At 41.4% G+C, this 20,458-nt stretch overlaps 1 protein-coding gene and 1 long non-coding RNA gene across 2 annotated transcripts in view; one reads left to right on the top strand and one right to left on the bottom strand.

Annotated features, from left to right (window-relative positions):
- Positions 1-20,458, top strand: part of LOC119940583 — a 55,002-nt gene that overhangs the window by 23,826 nt on the left and 10,718 nt on the right. The window contains exons 2-4 of the long non-coding RNA XR_005455023.1: positions 5,728-5,831; positions 9,063-9,139; positions 13,842-13,911. This is a non-coding gene — a long non-coding RNA (uncharacterized LOC119940583). The remainder of the gene's footprint in view (positions 1-5,727; positions 5,832-9,062; positions 9,140-13,841; positions 13,912-20,458) is intronic.
- Positions 5,826-20,458, bottom strand: part of LPGAT1 (lysophosphatidylglycerol acyltransferase 1) — a 52,285-nt gene continuing 37,652 nt past the window's right edge. Inside the window, exons 6-8 of the mRNA XM_038760751.1 lie at positions 20,203-20,329; positions 14,007-14,113; positions 5,826-11,632 (exon numbers count right to left, since the gene is read on the bottom strand). Coding sequence (XP_038616679.1) covers positions 11,481-11,632; positions 14,007-14,113; positions 20,203-20,329 — 386 coding nt within the window. The 3' untranslated portion in view covers positions 5,826-11,480. The remainder of the gene's footprint in view (positions 11,633-14,006; positions 14,114-20,202; positions 20,330-20,458) is intronic.

The raw sequence follows: 20,458 nt of genomic DNA, 5'->3' as shown, positions 1-20,458 counted from the left end.
TTTAAGGTCCTCTTGAAAGAGAGAAAGGGCTTTGGTTTAGATTTCTCCTGAGGTCTTTTTCTGCTGCAAGCTCGACCAAACTTGTTAGTATGACCTGTCCATAATCTGGGTGCCTGCAGGTCAGTCCAGAGTGAGGGGTAGGCCCAGGAAAGCAGTTGGGGAGCCCTCCAGTTGCCCGTGTAGCCCAGACAATCACCCATCTGTGACTTCCACCCTCAGGAAGGAAGTCAAGGGGACACTTTAGTTCAAGGGGTCCTGAACGGTCACACGTGCTGCCCCAACTCGGGAGAGTTCCAGATACCAGTTCACCAAACAAATTTCACCCTAATAGAAAGGCCCAGGTGGGACAACCTCTCCCAGAAATACAACTGCTTCTAGTGGGGCTGCTGGCAGCTTTGGGCAAAGCTGGAGGATTTCCCGGAAGATCCACCTCCCCCCCACCATCGCTCCATATTTATAACAAACTTATAACCTTTTCTGTCATTTTTTAATATTGTCTTCACTACCTTATTATGAGGCTATTTTATTTTACATTAATTGGCAGTCTGCTGCTAAAGATACGTTGTTTCATTATTTAAAACTGTTACTGTTTCTCACATTGGTCTTTGTATTAAGGAATAAAATAATGTCCACCTCTGTAGAGGACCCTTACCCACCAATCTGATATGGTCATTTGGCCAGGGAGATTGATGAGTGTGTAAAGGATGTAAAAATGTATGAACAGCGCTGGAGATAGTCTTACGGATAAGTGGCGGTCCAAGGCAAGGGATAAAATTGGGAGTTGCTGAAAGGCAGAGCTGGCTGGAAAGTCAAGCTGAGAGAGCGGGCAGCCGTGAGCAGCCTCCATTTCATTGGGAAGGGCTCCTGGCTCAGGTTGTGGCAGCATGGATTGGGAGTGGCAGGAACCCTAGAAACCTGGATCTGGAAGGGACCTTAGAGGTCCTGTGGCCTCATCCTTAACTCCCAGGTTGAGAATGACCAAGTCATTTGAGGTGATGAATATCTGTTTTGTCACTTTCTTCCTTTGATGCTAGCATAGTGCTTGGCCCCGAATGAGTGTTCAGTAAACTTGGAGGATGACCAGGGTAATTCAGACAATGAACAAGTACATCATTTAAGTGAAACATTTCTCGTTGGAATTAGCCAGTTAGTTGATGACTTTGAGCCGTCCACCGGAGAAAGCCCTGCAAAAGGCAAAAGAGTAAGTGCATTTAGAGGTGAGGAAAATGATCTCAACTTCTGGCAACTGTTAGGAGTCTGGGAAGGGACTCTGGGGGAATTGTGGAATTTCCTTTCCTGGAGATCAACTAGGGACAGATAGCAAGACAATTATAGGGTGGGTTTCATTCATTCAATCGTTGGTGCTATCCTGAATGGAAGCAAGGGGAAGGACTCGATGACCTCAGGAAGTCCCCTTCAGTTCAAGCAGTTTCTGTTGCCTCATCCACACAGTCTCCTGTAGCCTCCACATTGTCTTTTTGCTCACATCTCTGCTGTCTTCAGGCATTTACTGTTCCCTGGTTCCTCTCTTCCGTTCAGTGCATTTTAGATTGGTTTTCCCCAAATAGGGGGGTGGATTTGCCTGCATTTTTTCCTCTTAATCTTCTTTTTTCATCCACACTATTGCCTCTAGTTTCCTTTGGTCTGTTTGATTTTGATCCTCAAACCTGCTAATGTGTTGACAGCTGCCAGTTAGGGACACCCACACTTCATTGCTGTGTTATTTCCTTCCTCATTCAGACCAGAGCAGGTCTAACACCCCTTCAGTGCCCCAGTGGAATACATTGCCATTTATCACTTGTCCAACTTTCTCTTACATTTTCTTGTAGTTGCCAACTTGTACTTCCCAAGCGCTTAGTACAGTGCTCTGCACACAGTAAGTGCTCAATAAATACGATTGATTGATTAATTGTAGTAGTAATAACAGCAGCAGTAGCAGCAGCATTTATCTAGCATCCACTGTGTGCAATGCACTGTACTAAAGTGCTTGGGATGTTCCAAGCAAAGTGAATTATGCCCTTCCCACTAGAAGCTTATGCTCTAATAGGGAAGAGAGATATAAAAATAATCAGTCAATGGTATTTATTGATGGCTATGTGCAGAGCACTGTTTGAAGCACTTGCGAGAGTATAGTACAACAGAGTTGGTAGTAACTATTCCTTATTACTAATCCGAGACTTCCTGCCTTTATGAACTTCAATCATATTCCCTCTCAGTGTTCACCTTTCCGGAATAAGTAATCCTGCTCTTTTATCTTAACATAAAAGCTTTTCCATTACCTTGGTCATTTTGACTGCTCTTCTCTATTCCTTCTGCAGCTCAGTTATAACCATTTTGGTTGCCTTTCTCTGATATTTCCTAGACCCTTTTCTTTCTGTCCCCCCACCTTATCACCTTCACATACGGTCCATCCCTGGCTAGGGACCTCCTTCCCTCCACCCACTCCCCTCTTCAGAGTCTTACGTAAAGCTGCACTTACCTGCTTTTCGGTACACCAACTGGAACATATCACTTCCCTCTTGGATCTCCAACAGTCCCCCATCCCTCGTAAAACTGAAATTTTTGATCAGTGACTTCAGAGCTTCCCTTTTTCTTCCCTTCACTCCAAGAAAACATCTTACCCAACCTGGGTTCTAAGTTCTCCTTCTTCCAACCCATTACTCACTCTCTTCCCCTAACAATTTTGGCAAACTGTATCTGTACCTTAAGAGCCTTCTAGAAAACCCCCAACCTGCAACCTCCCAGGTCATATCCTCAATTCAGGGCTCTTTGGTACTTTATTTTTTAATCAATCAGTGGTATTTATTGAGTGCTTACTGTGTGAAGAGCACTGTACTTAATCACTTGGGGAAGAACAATACAGTCGTTGGCTACAATCTCAGCTCACAAGGACCTCTACTATTTATTTATCCACTTATGTTCACTGTTTCTTTTTGTTCTCACACCTTCTATCACATTTTTGCCATTTTGCGTTTCCTAATCTTTCTCATTAGATCTTTAACTTCTTCTAGGGTAGGGCGTACAACATATACTTCGTATGCAGTGTCCCCAGGGAAAGCACAATTTCCCCAACCCAGTCAGTGTTCTCCAAGCTAGGGGCCCAGGTGTCTTTTGGGGCCTCACCATTCCCACTCCTTTTATCCTTGCCTTTGTAAGTCTCCTCTGTGTACCTCACTGAGATAGGAGAATTGAGTCAATGAGGATAGATGAGAGCAGACAAGGTAAAGAATGAACTCAAGGACCACAGTCCCAAATTTTACTGGGAAAATTGTCTGATAAGCAACATGTGAGACAGGGACTGTCTGGATCTGATTGTCTTGCATCCAGCACATGGAACCCAGTAAGCACTTAAACATGCCATAGTAAGTAAGAAGACTGTAGTCTAGGCAAGTCCTATGCAAATGCATAAGACTTCCTAAGTATTTCATCCCTCTGGATGTGGTCCTCAGTAGAGCAGTATGGGGGTTTTAATTGAATGGGTCTGTCAAGGCCTCTTTCAGTTCAGACTTTAATCAGCCAACTAACTGCACACTGGCTATTCCAAGGGGGTGGCACAGACGGACGGGGAGGAGGCCGGAAGGGGTGGCGAGAGGGGGAGTCGGGCGTCTTTTAAGTTTCTTTTAACTTGAGCTCCTGGAGAGTTGGAGACAGGATTTTTCAGGCCAGTGCTAGGTATTTTGGACCCTTATCAGCCTACATGGAAGGAATTTATTTTCCTACTATCAACTTCTCCTGCTCTAGAAGGAATGAGAGGCAGACTGCTCCTGTATTCAGGGTCATCTGAATTATACATAGACGCCCTCGGGCTATTAGAGTTTCAGAATACTAAAATAATTTTTCCATCTTTTGATAAGTAGTTTGTGAACTTCACCACGTATTACCTATTGGCTAAGAAGCAAAAATAGAACTATGTTAGGCTATGTAGTGCAAGATTCATTTACTCCCCTAGCTCTCTCCGTCATCTCCTCCTTCCTAATGCACTCTCAGAGTTTTGAATCTCCACTCTAGCTGCTGTTTTGGAAACCATTACTGGTGTACTGGCTCTGGCCTGAACCAAGAGTAGATCAAGTTCACTGCTGTAACTGACTAATTTTTTGTCAGGTGGAGGATATGGGCTTGGCTCTACTTTAGCACATTTGCCATCTGCAGAGGTCTGGAGATTAAAGCCCCATGGTCATCAGTGGTCTCTCACGCTGCATCTTTTCATGGAGAATGTCTTGATTTTTCAGATAAAACAGCACAGCAGGTTATTCATGAGGGGGACCAGGTTATCGCTTCTCTGCCAGCTTTAAGATTATGAAAACTGTCACTCCCATGTGCTTTCCCCCCTTTTCTTCTACCCCCTTAAAAATGACAGATCCAAGACCCTATGGAACTCTGTCCAGTTGTGGTCTTCACTGGACAGAGTGAGCTTGAGCCATTATTAGTTTAATGTGATCAGCTGCCAAGTAGAAATGGAATTTTGTAATTATTTTGAAATGGAAATTTGACTCAAAGCCCATTTCTGTTGAATGATGAATCACATGTACAGTCCAGCAGCTGTGCTCTTTTTCTTTAGCCTGTTCAGCTCACAGGATGGTGAGGCTTGAGGTAATCTGGTTTTACTTCTAGACTGTAAGACCCTGGTTGGCAGGGAATTTGTACCTACTTTTTTGTATTTTGCTTTCCCCTGCATTTAGTACAGTGCTCTGCACACAGTAAGTGCTCACTAAGAAGCAGCGTGGCTCAGTGGAAAGAGCCCGGGCTTTGGAGTCAGAGGTCGTGGGTTCAAATCCCGGCTCTGCCACTTGTCAGCTGTGTGACTTTGGGCAAGTCACTTAACTTCTCTGTGCCTCAGTGACCTCATCTGTAAAATGGGGATTAAGAATGTGAGCCCCACGTGGGACAACCTGATCACCTTGTAACCTCCCCAGTGCCTAGAATAGTGCTTTGCACCTAGTAAGCGCTTAATAAATGCCATCATTATATTACTGATTACCATTGATTGATTTGTTCATTAACAGCCCTAATGGGTAATTCAGGCCCTAGAGTGAATGTTTCTTACAGATGGATGACCCATTTGGGCCATGTGCAGGAAGCAAGCCAACCAGATAACTGCTCAACCTTCCCCTTTCCTGGTACTGAAATGACTTACTTAGGTAATGAGTTCTAACAGATTTGGCGTATTAAAATCCTGAAGACACCTCTGCCCAATAATATTTGTGTAGATGTTTTTGTATGCCGTTTTTCCTCCTACCTCAATTTATTTCAGTGGTTGCCTCCCCTGCTGTACAGTAGCCGCCTAAGGGCAGAATCATGTCTACTGCACCTACTGTACACTCCCAAGTGTTTAGTAAAGTGCTCTATCATAGCTGCTCAATAAATTGATTGATTGGTTTAGAGATTGTAGGATGCCTCAGGCATTTGGAATGAGGGAGAACTGCCAGTCCCAACGACAGTCACCAGCCTAGTCAGAGCTTGCGGTGAGCTAGAGGGGAATTCCTTGCCTTAAGTATCTCCCAAGAGGAAGAGAATGAGCACAGGAACTTTGTGTATTTCTTTTCTGGATTTAAACTAGAGAGGTGGTTTCATAGGCGACAGGTTCTGGTTAAGATCCCCGCCATACACTGACACATACTGTTTGTGCTAGAAAGTAGATGCAGCAGGACTCTAGGGCAGATTTTCTGTATTACTTGCTGCTTCAGTGGCATTAGTGGTGACTATTTCTCCCTGTTTGGACTTTTACAGTGACTATATGAAGCTGAAGGTATGTGTGGAGCCTTGGAATCCGAATGAGAGAAGAAAAAAGTACTTGAAAAGTGAAAACAAGAAAATTATCCAAGTCCTGAGAGGTAAAAATTTATTGATTTATATCAGATCAGCATGTTATGATATGGTCACGCCTACTCATACAGCTGACATAGCCAAAAGAGGGGGGTTTTTTCTTTGTTAAAAATACATTATTTTTCCAGCAGGAAGAAACATTTTAAAAACAAACATTTTCTTATTAAGGGGGAATTTAAAAAGAATGGCTTTTTTCAATTCTTGAGCACAGGGCTGGTTAGCAATGGATCTTTAAATGCTCTAGAATTCATTTTCAGGCTGCCTTCTCCCCCCCCCCCCCCCCCCCCCCCCATTTTGTTCTTGACAGAAACTAGAGAAAATCATAATCCTGCCTCATATAACCTAAATCCGGGCAGAAAACAAAGAGGTAGACTGAATTATGACTATCGTACTTGTTTGGTAGAACGAGTCAGATTTCAGTACACTTAGTTTTGGATTAGTTTGCACTTGCATTTTAATAAAGAAAAACAATAAAACAGCTCCTGAAATGAGATCTAGCTTGTGGTTACAAAAAGTATGTGGGGCTGTGTATGTGTATATTACACAAACACACACACTCCACCCTCCCCCACCAAGACTACATTTGAGAGGGGCTAATTAGACAGTAAAAAGTAAATTAAAATGAAAATGCTTTTCTTCAGGAAAGGCATGGCCTTTCCAATTTTTAAATTAGAAGCAGGATCTACTGGGGTAACTCCCTGCCTCCTGTCTGTCTGCACCTCTTCCTCCCTGACTTGGTAAAGTCTGGCTTAGGAAGGGAAGTAAGTCTTAGTACAGAGAATTAACTTTCTTGAGGGTGGTGAGTGGAGCGGCCATGAGAATTTTAAACACTGAAGGAAACTTAATTTCACAGTTTCTAGTTTGCTTGCAGTAGCTGTAGCTGTTGTTCTCTTCCAAACCTGCAACAAAATAGCCCCAAAGGACCTGATACTTTCCCACTCCTGAGAAGTGAGGTGGTTTTTTTTAAATCTTATCAACTTTTCATCCTTCCACATAACGTAGTTTTAAGTTTCATTTGTGAAAAGGCGTCTTTTGGTGTTATGTGCTGCAAATCTGAAAAGTTGTCCAGGTCACTACAACAATTTTAAAGCATCCTTGGAGGAAAACAGAATGCACATTTAATAAAACAGATCCACAAGTGACCAGCCCTTTACAAAAATCAGTTAGAGTCACAGCAGCCTTTACATTCATTCTTATCATACATAACAACATGCAGATACACAACAGAGAGAGGGAAAATTCAGATAGACTAAGTAAACAAAATGGCATCAGAAAAACTGAAATCTATTGTACAAAATAAACACAGCTTTGTAATAACTTGAAAGAAAGTGAATGCACTTTAATACAACAGCGGTTCAGTGTATAACTGCTTCATTACCCAATCATAAAATAGAAGTTACTGTAAAATGCAGACTCCTTACATGTAAAGAATTTGTGCATCAGTCATGTGTTCAACAGTTTTACACAATAAAAATAAAGCCATTCAAAATATATGTATGCATACTTTGCAACTAGAATACAAGTTTTTAAATTTTGCTCTTTAAACTTTTAAAAAAATATTAAATGTAAAAACTCACAAATATGCAGTTTTGCAAAAATTCCACATTGTATCTTCCATATGGCTGTGTCACCTAGCCCCAACAGTACAGCACCCTTAGTTTAGTCTCAGGGCCCAGCTCCTAATTGTTGGGGGTGAGTGTGTAACAGCCAAAGCAGAATCCATAACTAGTCAAAAAACAAACAAAAAAACCACCAACCCAAATAAAACAAACCCACCTCCCCCAAAAACCACAGCTCCCCACTCCAGCCTTTTTGTGATCTGGAAGTCCCCAATTTAGGTGGTTTTGGTCCCAAATATTTCATTTTTCCTATGCAAACCCAACCAAAATATTGGGCTTTTCCTTATTTTATGATAGTCCAGGTGACAGCCGTGAATGGTAATAAAAGGAACTGCTGTGTGAACCCCAATTTTTGAATATTCCCATAATGGTAATTCCACAGTCAAAATAATTAACAATGAAACGAAAAAGACAACTGATTTTCCTATTTAGAGTGCAAATAAAAATATCGTGAACTCAGCAAAAAAACTTTCCTACTACTGAAAAGCACTTACCTCGACTCTGCCTAAATTTTACATAAGTTTTCAGTGGAGAGACTGTCCCAGAAAGTCAGTAAGGAAAATCCACAATGAGTAGGTAGAATTAATACTCATGACAAGCAGAATTAAGTAATAATGGCATTTGTAAAGGTGAGCAATTACTAGAATGATGTACCATGTACATTTACTATTTGGTTGGTATAAGGTTTCAGTTGAGTAAAACGGTTTGTGAATGATTTTAATACAGTTAACTCTAGATGATCCAAAGCTGATTCTCCAGCTTGTGGCTTTTTCTCCACAGCTCCCTACTTTTTGGCCATTCACTGTTTGATTGCGGTGGGCAGGGGTTATTAAACCAACAGGGATGAAACTTAAGCAATCCATATCGTTCCTTGATAGCAGCTCTGGCAAAGTATTTGGTGGAAAAAAAGATTGAACTTACTGGTTCAAATAAGATTTTCAGGTTTCCTTGTGGATTTCAATGATCCATGCTCTCTAAATCCCCACCTACTATATCAGTGGATAATGGAGAGCTGACTATGTAGTAAAGACAGGCTTATGGAACTTTTATCCAATCACAGGACAGACATGAACACATTTACTTTTTTTTAATTAAAACATAACTTACACTATCTAGATGTCGAATGCTAACAGAAATTATGTTTACTCCTCCCACTATGTCATTACTTTTCTGCAAGTGTTCCCAGCCTCCACTGGCTCCTAGCTTCTTTCACAACTCTTGTGCATCCAGAGCACCTTCCAATTGAAGATTGCACTATCCTCAGGAGGCTAGCTCACTTTTGTATTTACTGAATTGATTTTTGACTGGTTTGACTTTCCCCAGAGCAGCAGTAGCCTTTTGACATTGTGGACTGTAATTCTGGCACTAAGCACAAGAAATCTCTGCTTGGCAGAGTGGGTACTTGGAGGAAGCTGTGTTAAACAAGGTAAATGAGAAACTCCAATCTTACCAAACTAGCAGCATATACATTGCCTAGGCTTTCCCAGGGCAGTGTTTCTACCCCTTTGGATTTCCTCACTTCGGCTGGCATATGAGTATCTATTCTGAGTCCTCAAAGTAGAAGTCTGTCACTCACCCAGGTGCCTACATAAAAATACGTTAATTCTCTCCATCTCCTAGTGTAGGCAGGAGAGCGCTCTCCACTGAACAACAATGGCGCTTCCAAACAAGACGACTCTGCAAAAACAGGAGTCCAGGTAGGGGAAATCATCAAAAAGGGGACATTGGATAGCTGTCTTTATATTGCTCATGCCACCACCTAATTAACCAGCAGAGCTGTTTGCACGTATTACTCCCTGGAAACAACACACTGTACTTGAGAAGCAGTGGATTCCAGGATGGAGTTTGTTAGATGTGCAGTCCCGTTAATTAACAGTACACATTTCCCTTTGTGGCCATCCTTTCCATTTCATGCGGAAGTCACCTGTTAGGACCTAGGAATTGATCAAAATCGTCCCAGTTACCCCACTAAGGAGGACCCAGACAGAGCCCCTCACATTGCACGTTGCTCCACGTGAAAGGATTAAGTCCGTTTTTGTAGGACCACATTTGGAATAGCTGACCCTGAGACAAACTGGCAATTTCTGTGGTACTTTAATATGGTTGGCTGGCTGTCACGAACAGGATCACCACACTTTGTCCTCTGCTCACTCCCCATCCTAAAGCCAAGAAATGTCTTTCTTATACTGTTGTTGGGTATGAGTCCGAGACATAAAACTGAATTAAAAATACATCTTGCATTGAACTAAACACAGCAACACTGTCTTCTGCATTTCACCAGTAGTGGTATTATAACAGTCAATGAGGTATTTCAGGTAATGCAACATTCTGCTAAAATTCATACTGTGTTACCTTAAAGGATGACCATGTGGGGGCAATTTTTGGTGTTCCTTATTTAGCTTTTCCCCACAAAATCAGGAGAAGATACACATCTTTCCAGTTTTTGGTTTATCTTTGATGGAAAACACAAACACTTTATTTTAGAGGCTGTTCAACGAATTGTTATTTGTGTGACAGAATATGAAAGTCTAAAAGGTTATTAGCACAAATTTCTTGATGGTAATTTTACAATCCCAAACGAACAAAAAAGTGATACTCAGCCAGAGTGCATGTTCTGTACTGATGCAGTGTTGCTTTTATCTCAAAGTAAGTCACACAAAGCACAATGCCTCTGCTTTCCAAAAAAAGCACTTTAAAAAAAAAAAGGCCTTCTGGGAATAAGAACCAGGCATCTCTTCTTCAAAAGTGTTTAGACAGAAAGATGTTGGAAAGCTTTTTTGGTGCCAGCCTTCCTCTTGGTTAACTTTCCTCTAGGACTGGCAGCTATTTGGGGGCTTAGTGATAGAATAAATGATGTGGCGTACACAGGTAGCCAGCCAGGCCTCTGTGCTTGCACCTTGCCTCAGAAAACAGAACAACTTCCTAACATTTTAGGCCAGTCCCTCACTCTACCTTCTGATAAGCAACTATTTTCCCCCTCCACAGAGGTTTGGCATTAATTAGTTTCAGCCATTCCCAAACTTATTTAAAACAAGCTCATCAAAATGGAAAAAAAAAAAAGCCTCCGAGCAGGGAGGGGTGTAGTAGTTGGGGTATCATGGTACGGAACAGCCTCAGCACTCTAATAAACCTTCTGCCAGCTACAGCCTCTCAAGAATCCCAATTACTGCAGATTAAGCTTAAATTAATTTCAAGCTCTGAACTTTTCCATCACTGTCCTTGCATCCCGAAAAGTGCAATTTGCAAAAGACAATTATCCAACTATGAAAAGCATTCTAAACAACGAGCAATCAAGTGACTAGACATTTTTCTACCCCCTCAGATAAGGGAAAGCACTAGCACATGTAAACATGATGTTGGATGATTAAAACCACAAAGGTTCAGACTGAGCTACTCGGTGTAGGATCGAACACATTCTAATACTGTAGTCCCTTAATGAGCAGTCTTTTGTCCTGCCTTCCCCTCGCCCTCTCCCTACTCCCAGAGAATGTCTGACACTGAAGCTCACTTGAGTCTTTAGGAATGGTGTTTTGTTCTAGCATCTGGTGATGGGGAAGCGTTGCTGAAGAAATATGGGTCAGCTGTTCCCAGCACTGTCAGTGGCACCACTACTTGAGTTGGAGGAAATGAGGGATTTCTAGAACACTGCTGTTGTACTGGCTACTGATGGGTGAGAGGAATTTCGGAGAACTTTCTGAGGTCTAACGACATTGTCAAGAATAACCACTGGCAACAGAGATGATCTCAGAGAGTCACCCAGAGTGATGTTTATGATGTCCTCTTCCACAAATGCTGAATTTGCTTAGGTGTATATGGTGGAATATACCCTTTTAAAACATGAAAAGTCCTTAAAATACATTAGCAGGTCATTATATTACTGATCCTCACTTTTAGTAGTTTTAAAATCTCAGAGAGAGATAAAAATCAATCTGTCCATCAATTTCCTTTACCTTTTGTATAGTCTCACTTGCACATGTAATATAATGCACACTTGCCAAAAGCCTGGATCCTCATGTGTCCTCAGGTCCCATTCAACTTCTAAAATAGGTAATGATAAAAATACTGAAGGATGTTGTACCACATATAGCCTGACAAAAATGCGAAGGACTGTATGAAAATTAACCACACACTGTTGAGGGACATCTCCCTAGAAATAGCTTGCTTCTGGCCCTCCAGGGGAGGAAAAGCGCCTAGAAGAAAAACATAGAAATGCATGTGTTAATAACCTCTCTGCAGTGCCAGTTAGGTTTCCCTGGAATTTAGGCCAGTGGCAGCAATGGCAAAAGAAGGGTTGTGAAATTATGGACTAATGAATACTGTCTTTTTTCCTTGGGAAAGAGTCCTGCTATTTTCAGGCCATTTCATCAAATCCTTTTTTTAAAAAATATATTGTCAATTTGTGTAGGCTCATCTATCCATTTTAACTGTAACCCCCAAATGAAAATGCTTTTACTTCAGACCTGTGCACATGAACAGAATCTGGCATTCTGTTCAGAGACAATAGAAAAACCTCACGATACATGCATCATTTGTCTAATCAACCATGCAATGTAGCAGTAGCTCATCAACCCACGGCTCAAAAGAAACCCTGCTTAGGACAAATAATTCCAAGACAATGAAAATATAGTCCATAATATTACTACTTTCTAAACCATTAAAATGCTCTAGGAATTAACTGAACATTTTCCACCTAACACCAAATTACTATGCCTGCAACTTCCTCTAAAGAAAAACTACCCTTTTGTTAGAAATAGGGCTGTGGGCTTGGGAAGGGCTGGGGAAGAGGGCATTATGGCTTGGTGGCTATTTCCAACACCCAAGAAATAGCTTACATGGCTCTGTGAATGCTGAAATCCAGAGGCTGTCCTGAAACATCCCCCAAACTTTCCCTCCAGTTCCGCATTGTGGGAAGAAAACGTGTCTACCAACTCTGTTGTACTCTCCCAAGCGCTCAGTACAGTGCTCTGCACGTAATAAGCACTCACTAAATACGACTGATTGCTTTGAGGCCCACCAAAGGGCTTTGGAGACATGAGTTTCCATGATCTTTTTCATGAGGACTTGGCATAGGAATATGGCAATTTCAACTTCTGGATTGAATTCCTGGGATATCCTTATTGACCATACCCCCACCTGCATGCCAACTGCTGCAAATGATCATGTCATAGGTTAGCAAGGGCAGGGACAGTGTCTAACTTGTATTGTGTGTTTCCCAAGCCCCTACTACATTGCTGTGCACATAGTGGACACTCAATATGTGCCGCTGTTACTGAGTCAGTAGCAAAAAGGGACATGGAATCTGGAAGTTTTGTCTTTCACAAATGACCATATAGCTTAGGGTGGAATCTCCATTTTCTCATCCCTTCCACATATTAAAAGTCAGGGTGGCCCCCACCTAGACTCCTGCAAGTCAAATGAATTTGGAGTAGAGCGGGGCAGACGGTGGTCTTCACCAGAGATTTGGGGGCCTGCGGGGACTGTCCAGCCTTGAAGTCCAGATTGCTAGAGACTCCCAACTGCTACCCGGAGGCTCCACCGTCCCTTTACCTAAGAACTGTGACGACATCTAGGAGGTGCAGACCTTAATTGTTACTTGAATTCTTCTCCAGGGCTTAGTACAGTGCTCTGTAGCCAGTAAGCACTTAATAAGGATCTGGGTGAGGGAGTGAAGATGCCATGGAGCCAGAATTACTTCTAGTGAAGGTCAGCCTTGCACAAGTCCCCTTGTGTGTTATATTAAATACATACTAGTGTATTTTTAACTATGAAAAATTGAGGTCATGAGAACCTAACCCCCCCAGTTCCAGTTGAGCCGATCGTTCAGAAAAAGCAATCTGATAATCAATGGCTTAATGTAGTGTTTTCTAAGAATACAATTACAGCATTATGGGAGGTTTCGCTAAAGCTGGATTTTGGCTTCAATCAATCAATCAATCGTATTTATTGAGCGCTTACTGTGTGCAGAGCACTGTACTAAGTGCTTGGGAAATGCAAGTTCTGCCTAATGATATTCTCATTAATAAAACTAGGGAGAGACAGTCTAGACAGCTGATGGGAATCAGAAGTGACTTGAAGGGTAGCAACAGTCATAAAACCAGTAGTATTTCCTAATTTTGTTAATGACTTGGCAAAATTAAGAATATGCTCAAATCTCTGGATTACTAAATTTGATGAGATTACTGACATTTTAGAGGGCAAGAACAAAAATGCAAACTAACCTCTGCAGATTATGGAAATGGTCTGTTAATTAACCAGGAATAATTTACAGACCCATGCCAAGTTGCTTTTGGCTTCCCTCTGGTTCACATTTTGAAACTGTACCATATACAACTAGATACGTGGTAGAACCCTGTTTCACAAGTCCCAGCATTATTTGTATCTCCCTGTCCATTTTGGTAGATTTGGTGAGCTGCTGTCTACACTGACGGACCGACTTCCCCCAGTTTTACGCTTGGACATGTAACATAAGGTAGGCTGGCTCCATTACGGGGTTATGGAAGAACCCGCAAGTTTTGTAATCTTTCCAAGAGATGAAAAAAGCATAGGTCTGAGAAAAAACATTACCTGTTTCATAGAAATGTGATAAGAGTTTCTCCTTTTCAATGAACCGTTGATACAGCCAATTAGCAAGGGCTTCACTCTCCAAAGGGATATCTTTAACAGGAAAAACCCTAACAGAGGAAAAGGAAAAAACATATTCAATCATCAAAATACATTTTTTAGAAAAACTCTCACTCCTCAAGGGGGCACAGACTCTTTAAGAAGAACCCAGCAAACCTACCTTTAAGTAAGTAGTCACAACTTAAATAGGTAGTTATTATGTCGGGGTTACATTCCTGTGAGCCCCAAGTTAAGGAAAACTCATACTTTAGAATCTGACCCCCATTGTCTGATACCACACAGGTGACATTTTAAAGAAAACGAATGAATTGCAGAACTCACACCTGACCTTCTATAGCAGTCAACAAAAGTAGCATATGGTATAAGCAGATATTCAGTATCTGAGTGCCTATTGTACTAAGTACTTGGGAGGGTACAATAGAGTTGGCAGGCATGAACACTGACCTTGAGGAGTTGATTTTTTTTTTAAATGATGCATCATACCAATTGAGGCATCTGGAATCACATCTAGAAGTAATCCACTTTCTAGATTAATTTTCCTTGATTCCAAGGAAATTTCACACTGGGTAAATTCAAGCTCATTAGACCTATTCTTGGTTTTGAGCCACAGTCTACACAATTCCATAACAAACTGCACCAGCTGCTGCTGTTTACTATGATCTCATCTATTAGACTGCTTAACTTCATTTCATCACAGAGTAAACAGCCCAACTTGTTCCACTTTTCAGTCTAAAGCTAGACAGCCTGATTTTTGTTTTGTTTTAAGCAACCTTAAAATCAGAGCCCTCCAAAAGTTTGAGGAGAAAGAGAAATGGCAAGAGGGAATTATTTTATGTAGCAGACAATCTTTGTGTATTGGAAGTTAAGTTTCCTGTCCATCTAACCAAATATAGCAATTTACTTATGTCCGGAAAATTGAGGCAAAATCTGGGCTTTCCAAGGGGGGCAAGTTCTGAAAGTAAATTACAAGGAAGATGAGGCCCAGTGAGGATATGCCAAAAGGGAAATTAGTCGTTACATGGAGTCATGAAACACTCCGACTTCCATTATCACTTGGTAGGAAAGCTTTCTCTGGAAACAAAACAAAATTAGAATTTTGCGTGGTGGACATTATTTGCCAAAATAAGCAAAGACTAGGATCCTAAGTATGAGATAAAAGACCATAAACAAACTGCTCACTAAGGCTGATTCAATACTGAGGCTGGTGAAAATGTAAAGTTCTTGAAAACGAGAACAAAATCTTCACCATCTTCTACAAGCCTTCAACAACATTAAATCCCACACAAAGAGACTGCAAAGTTTGAGACTGACAATCAGCCCTTGTCTTAATTTCAATACCAAAGAGATCAAATGCTCTTCACTAAACTTTATCAACTATAAAGAACCAAAATAAAGCCAATATTGACTACTAAGTCTAATACAGTGTTGCTAACAGTTGCTATTTTTTCTTGAACGCCCACTCTGTAGAATGTAAAACACACATACGACACAGGCCTCTTCCTCTTCGAGGACCTCACCCTCAGCCCCACAGCACTTAAGTACATATCTATAATTTGTTTTAATGTCTATCTCCTCTCTAGACGAAGCTCTTTTGTGGGCAGGGAACATGGCTCGCAAATCTGTTATACTGTACTCTCCCAAGCACTTAGAACAGGGTTCTGCTCACAGTAAGTGCTCAATAAATACGATTGATTGGTGGGGTGATTGATCATATTTCAGGGTCTTGCTCAGTGCTCCCTGACCCCCCAAAAAACGATAAATAATCAGGAGCTGAGGATAAGTGAACCCAAATGTAAGAACCTGCTCACAATGGTAGAGCAGATCTTCTCTGTAAGATTGACTATGCTAAACTGGCACGTCCTTAAAGGCAGGGAGGGTTTTGGACAGCATCTGACAGTGTGTAAAACAGACACTTTTACATTTATTTTCTTATTAGTACACCTCCGCTCCACTCATGCAAAAGATTACAAAGCGTATCTGACAGCAAGTGGTAAACTAGGAATGAAAAACAAAACAATTGACACCGATTTATCTGAATTCACTGACCCTGAAGTGTACTTGAAGCTATCTGACAAAGGTTAAAGAGCTAAAACAAGTTTTCTATTTACATCATCTTTTGGCATTTTTATATGTAGACCACAAATCTGGGCTTTTCCCTTCTTTAAGGATTCCTTATCCCCAGATTGTTAATGGTATTGACCATAGCTAGAAAGGAAATCAATACAACATATTTACAACTTTCAGAGAAATGAAGTACTGAAACAAACAAAAAAATCCTGAAGAGCAATTGCTTAAGAAAAGTAAACAGACAAGTTGCCCTCCAAATGCTGGAGAACACAGACTGGAGTTGAAGTGAATTGGATAACTTTTTGAATTCTGCCCTCCCTTCAATTAGGAGTATCCAAAATTCAATATCCAGTATGCTCCCAGAACTAAAAATGTAACCTGGAATTCAAACAAAACTGTGAGACATAAAATCTACCTTTACTTTTAATAAGCAGGAGGGTATGCCCTTTCCACTTAAGTGATTACTGGCCACTTGGTGTCAATTTTCAATTTCCCCATTTGATAGGAAAGGATTAGATTCTACCCAAGCAGGAGCAGAAGTGATATCCTGGATTATACACAGTTTAATATCCTTTCCACTCCATTTTGGGGCAAAATAATGCACACCAAAGGTGACGACTGATACCAACTGACAAATCATAAAGGAAGAGGAAGGGGAATTCCACAGGAGATGCACAAGGCACAAAGGAGGCAGCATTCCACAGGAAATCATTCAAATGAATTATTTTTACTCTTTAAAATGTCACTAAGTGATCTGTTACACCTTATTTTCTATTTAATCACACTGATTTTCAAGTTTAAAGTCTTTTTCTTTTCTTTAGAGAAGCAGCATGGCTCAGTGGAAAGAGTCATGGCTTTGGAGTCGGAGGTCATGGGTTCAAATCCCGGCTCCGCCACTTGTCAGCTGTGGGACTTTGGGCAAGTCACTTCACTTCTCTGTGCCTCAGTTCCCTCATCTGTAAAATGGGGATGAAGACTGTGAGCCCCCTGGGGAACAACCTGATCACCTTGTAACCTCCCTAGTGCTTAGAACAGTGCTTGGCACATAGTAAGTGCTTAATAAATGCCATAAAAAAAACAACTGGTTAAGCACTTACTATGTGCCAGGCACCTTTCTAAGCACTGGGAGACATACAAGATAAATCAGGTTGGACACAGTCTCTGTCCCACATGGGGTTCACAGGTAAGATTAATGCAGCAGGGTCTTAGGTATTCGTATACATATAAAGATGACCAAGAAAGCCTTGTTACACGAAGAAGGAATGCTGACATTTCTGAGTATTTTAAATTTCTGTATGTAGTACGGTCTGTCATGGCTTCCTCAGATCTAAAACCAACGTCTGTACTGGTATCTGGTTATCCTCTCTATTTTATTCAAAGGGCGTAGCTATTAAGAATTATTTAATAATTAATGACATATTAAGAATTAAAGTGACTGGGGACTGGAGGACCCAGGTCAAAGGCGAGTTGAGGCCAGTGTAAAGTGGACTGGGGAAAACAGTGCAAATCCAAAAGTTCAAGCAGAGCTGCACAGGCAGGAGAATAAGTTAGATGCCAAGGACTAGGGAACCAGACTGGGAACATTCACAGTCAGGTGCCCTCTGAAGTGAGCACAGGAACAAAAGAAATGCCTCTACGATGTCAGATCACGTTCTAGCCAATCTAGAATTTAGTCTCCAACAGTGGGACTCTATTGCCAGTGGAGTCCTTGGAGGAACAGTGTGGTCTTGACCTCTTTTGATGTCCCACCACATGGTCGACGAATTTAAGATTCCTACCTTTTTTCCTTTTATACCCCTAATTTTTCACCTAATACTCCATTAGGATGAGACCAAGGGACCCAAAATAGAAAAATGTGGGGACAAAGGACCAAGTCAGGTGAGAAAGGAGAAGAAGTTAGGTAGGAGACCCAGGGCAGGGAAGAGCAGGCAGAGTTGCAAATAGGGAATAAAAGAGTTGGGACTATACACTGAGCAAGAAGCTGGAGGTACTGAAGTAGGAGACTGGTAGGGGACAGGAGCAGGCAGAATGTTGGGCTAGGAGAAAGTTAGCGTTTAATTTGCTGAACATGTTTGTACAGACAATAAAGGTTTAATAAAGAATTTTCAAGGCAAATTGGGTGGCTGGGGAAGCAGAGAGTGGCAGGAAGGCAAAGAAGTGACAAGACAGAACAATAAGGAGCCTCCCTTCTTGCTGTCTTTCCTTAACCTCAGTCTTGTGGCCCCTTGTTTGATGCTCTTTAGCTCCTCTCTCCCCTGGATCCCCAACTTCCCACTTACTACCTAACCTGTCCACTCTTCTAGCCTTGTTTTTTTACACCTATAAATTGCGGCATATGGGGAAGAAATGAGTACAAAAGTTGAAATATTGTGAGGATTAACCAAAATACAAGAAAATTATTGGTAACCACTTGGCATAATCCTTACCTTCTGTCTCTCAACCCCCATAACATTGGTTTGCAAGTCTCCCCATTCCTCAAAGAACTTCAAAAGGTGTCCATTCCTCTCTGCACCAAGCAGAATCTCTTGACTACTGGCTTTAAGGCACTCAAATCAGCTCTTTTCTCCATACACATCCTCACTCCTCTTTCACTATACCACAGCTCACATGCTTTGCTCTTCTCAAGCCAACGTACAAATTGTACCTCAATCTTGTTACTTTTGCTGCCAGTCTCTTGCTCAGACACAGTCTCTGTCCCACATGGGGCTCACAGTCTAAGTAGGAGGGAGAACAAGAGAACTGAGGCACAGAGAAGTTAAGTGACTTGCCTATGGTCACACAGAGTGCATTTGGCAGAGCTGGAATTGGAACCCAGGTCCACTGACTCCCAGGCCATTGCTCTATTAATCTATTTCCCCACCCAATTTCCCTCCTTACCACCACTTCCCGTTATCTAAACATGTAGGTACTCTGCCCTCCCACCCCACCCCTAGCACTTATGTGCATATCTTTAAACTCTGTTGCTTCTCCCCTCCCTGTCATTTATTTTAGTGCCTGTCACTTCACACTAAATTATAAACTCATTGGAGGGATCCAGTCAAGTAACTGTCCCCCTCTTTTTTTTTTTCTTTCCCCATCAAAAAACTCTTAAGCAAGTAGCATTTCCACATGCTAAAATTGTACAATGTACTCTTTGCACACCAATAATTCTTTGGGTGGGGGGGCCTCCTGCACAAAATGGTTGCTGACACCTGTCCTAATTCACATTCTTCCTTTTTCACAAACTATCATTCTAACCATTCTTCACAAGAATCTCTCCTGCTTCTGACCCTTGCTCAGACCATCCATCTGGAATGTCTTCCCACTTTTGTTTTGCCAAATTAAGTTGTTCCTCCCTTAAAAGCCCTTCTGAAGAAGCTCCCTCCAAAACACCTTTCCTAACTTTCAGTTTCCACATTAGCACCATTTCTACGACCACTTAAGTGAGGTTATTAATATATGTGCTATTTTTTCACTTGTGCTTACTATTTCAATAATAATAATAAGTATAATGGTACTTGCTAAGTGCTTACTATGTGCTAAGAACTGTTCTAAGCACTGGGGTAGATACAAGGTAATCAGGTTGGACAGTCCCTGCCCCACATGGGGCTCACGCTTTTAATCCCCATTTTATAGATGAGGTAACAGGCCCAGAGAAGTGAAGTGACTTGCCCAAGGTCACACAGTAGACACATGGTGGAGCTGGGATTAGAACCCAGGTCCTTCTGAGTCCCAGGCCCAGGCTCTGACATTTTTACATTTTCCTAATTTTTCTGTCTTCTTGATTACAAGTTTCTTGAAGGCTGGGATTCATGCCTTTTACTTTTTCTGGAAATTCCCTAAGAGCTTAATATATTTCTCAGCACATAGTAAGTTCTCAATAAATTCTATATTTGACAGTGAAGATGATGTTAACCTTAGGTGGAGCATCTGTCCTGATGATCAAACACCCCACCTCACGCTGGTTTTTGTAGTTTTTTAAGCAAAGTATTTTCTGTTGGTTATTTAAAATAAAGCATGTTTTTACAGTTTTATATTCTCCTGAAAAAGAACTTTAAATGGGATTTCTATTAGATTAATATTTAAGTCTTACCTGTAATGTACATGTGTGACTGTTGGTCTTCTGTAGCCGAGAATCCAGGTTTGAATGTCTACTGGCTCAGCTTTGGGATAAGCTATGGTTGTATCTATCACCCACTGGAGGCCTTTTGTTTTGCCCTCTAAAATACAAAAAACAAAAAAGACTATTAAGTGACCTCACTACATACATCATAAACTAAACCCAAAGATTGGAACTGCTTGGACAATATTTAATATTAACAAATATACTTCATTTATGAAAGCCCAAC

This window comes from Tachyglossus aculeatus, chromosome 19 (assembly GCF_015852505.1).
Source record: "Tachyglossus aculeatus isolate mTacAcu1 chromosome 19, mTacAcu1.pri, whole genome shotgun sequence".
Taxonomy (NCBI): domain Eukaryota; kingdom Metazoa; phylum Chordata; class Mammalia; order Monotremata; family Tachyglossidae; genus Tachyglossus; species Tachyglossus aculeatus.
The sequence above is the reverse complement of the archived record's forward strand: the minus strand, read 5'-3'. Positions and strand labels throughout refer to the sequence as shown.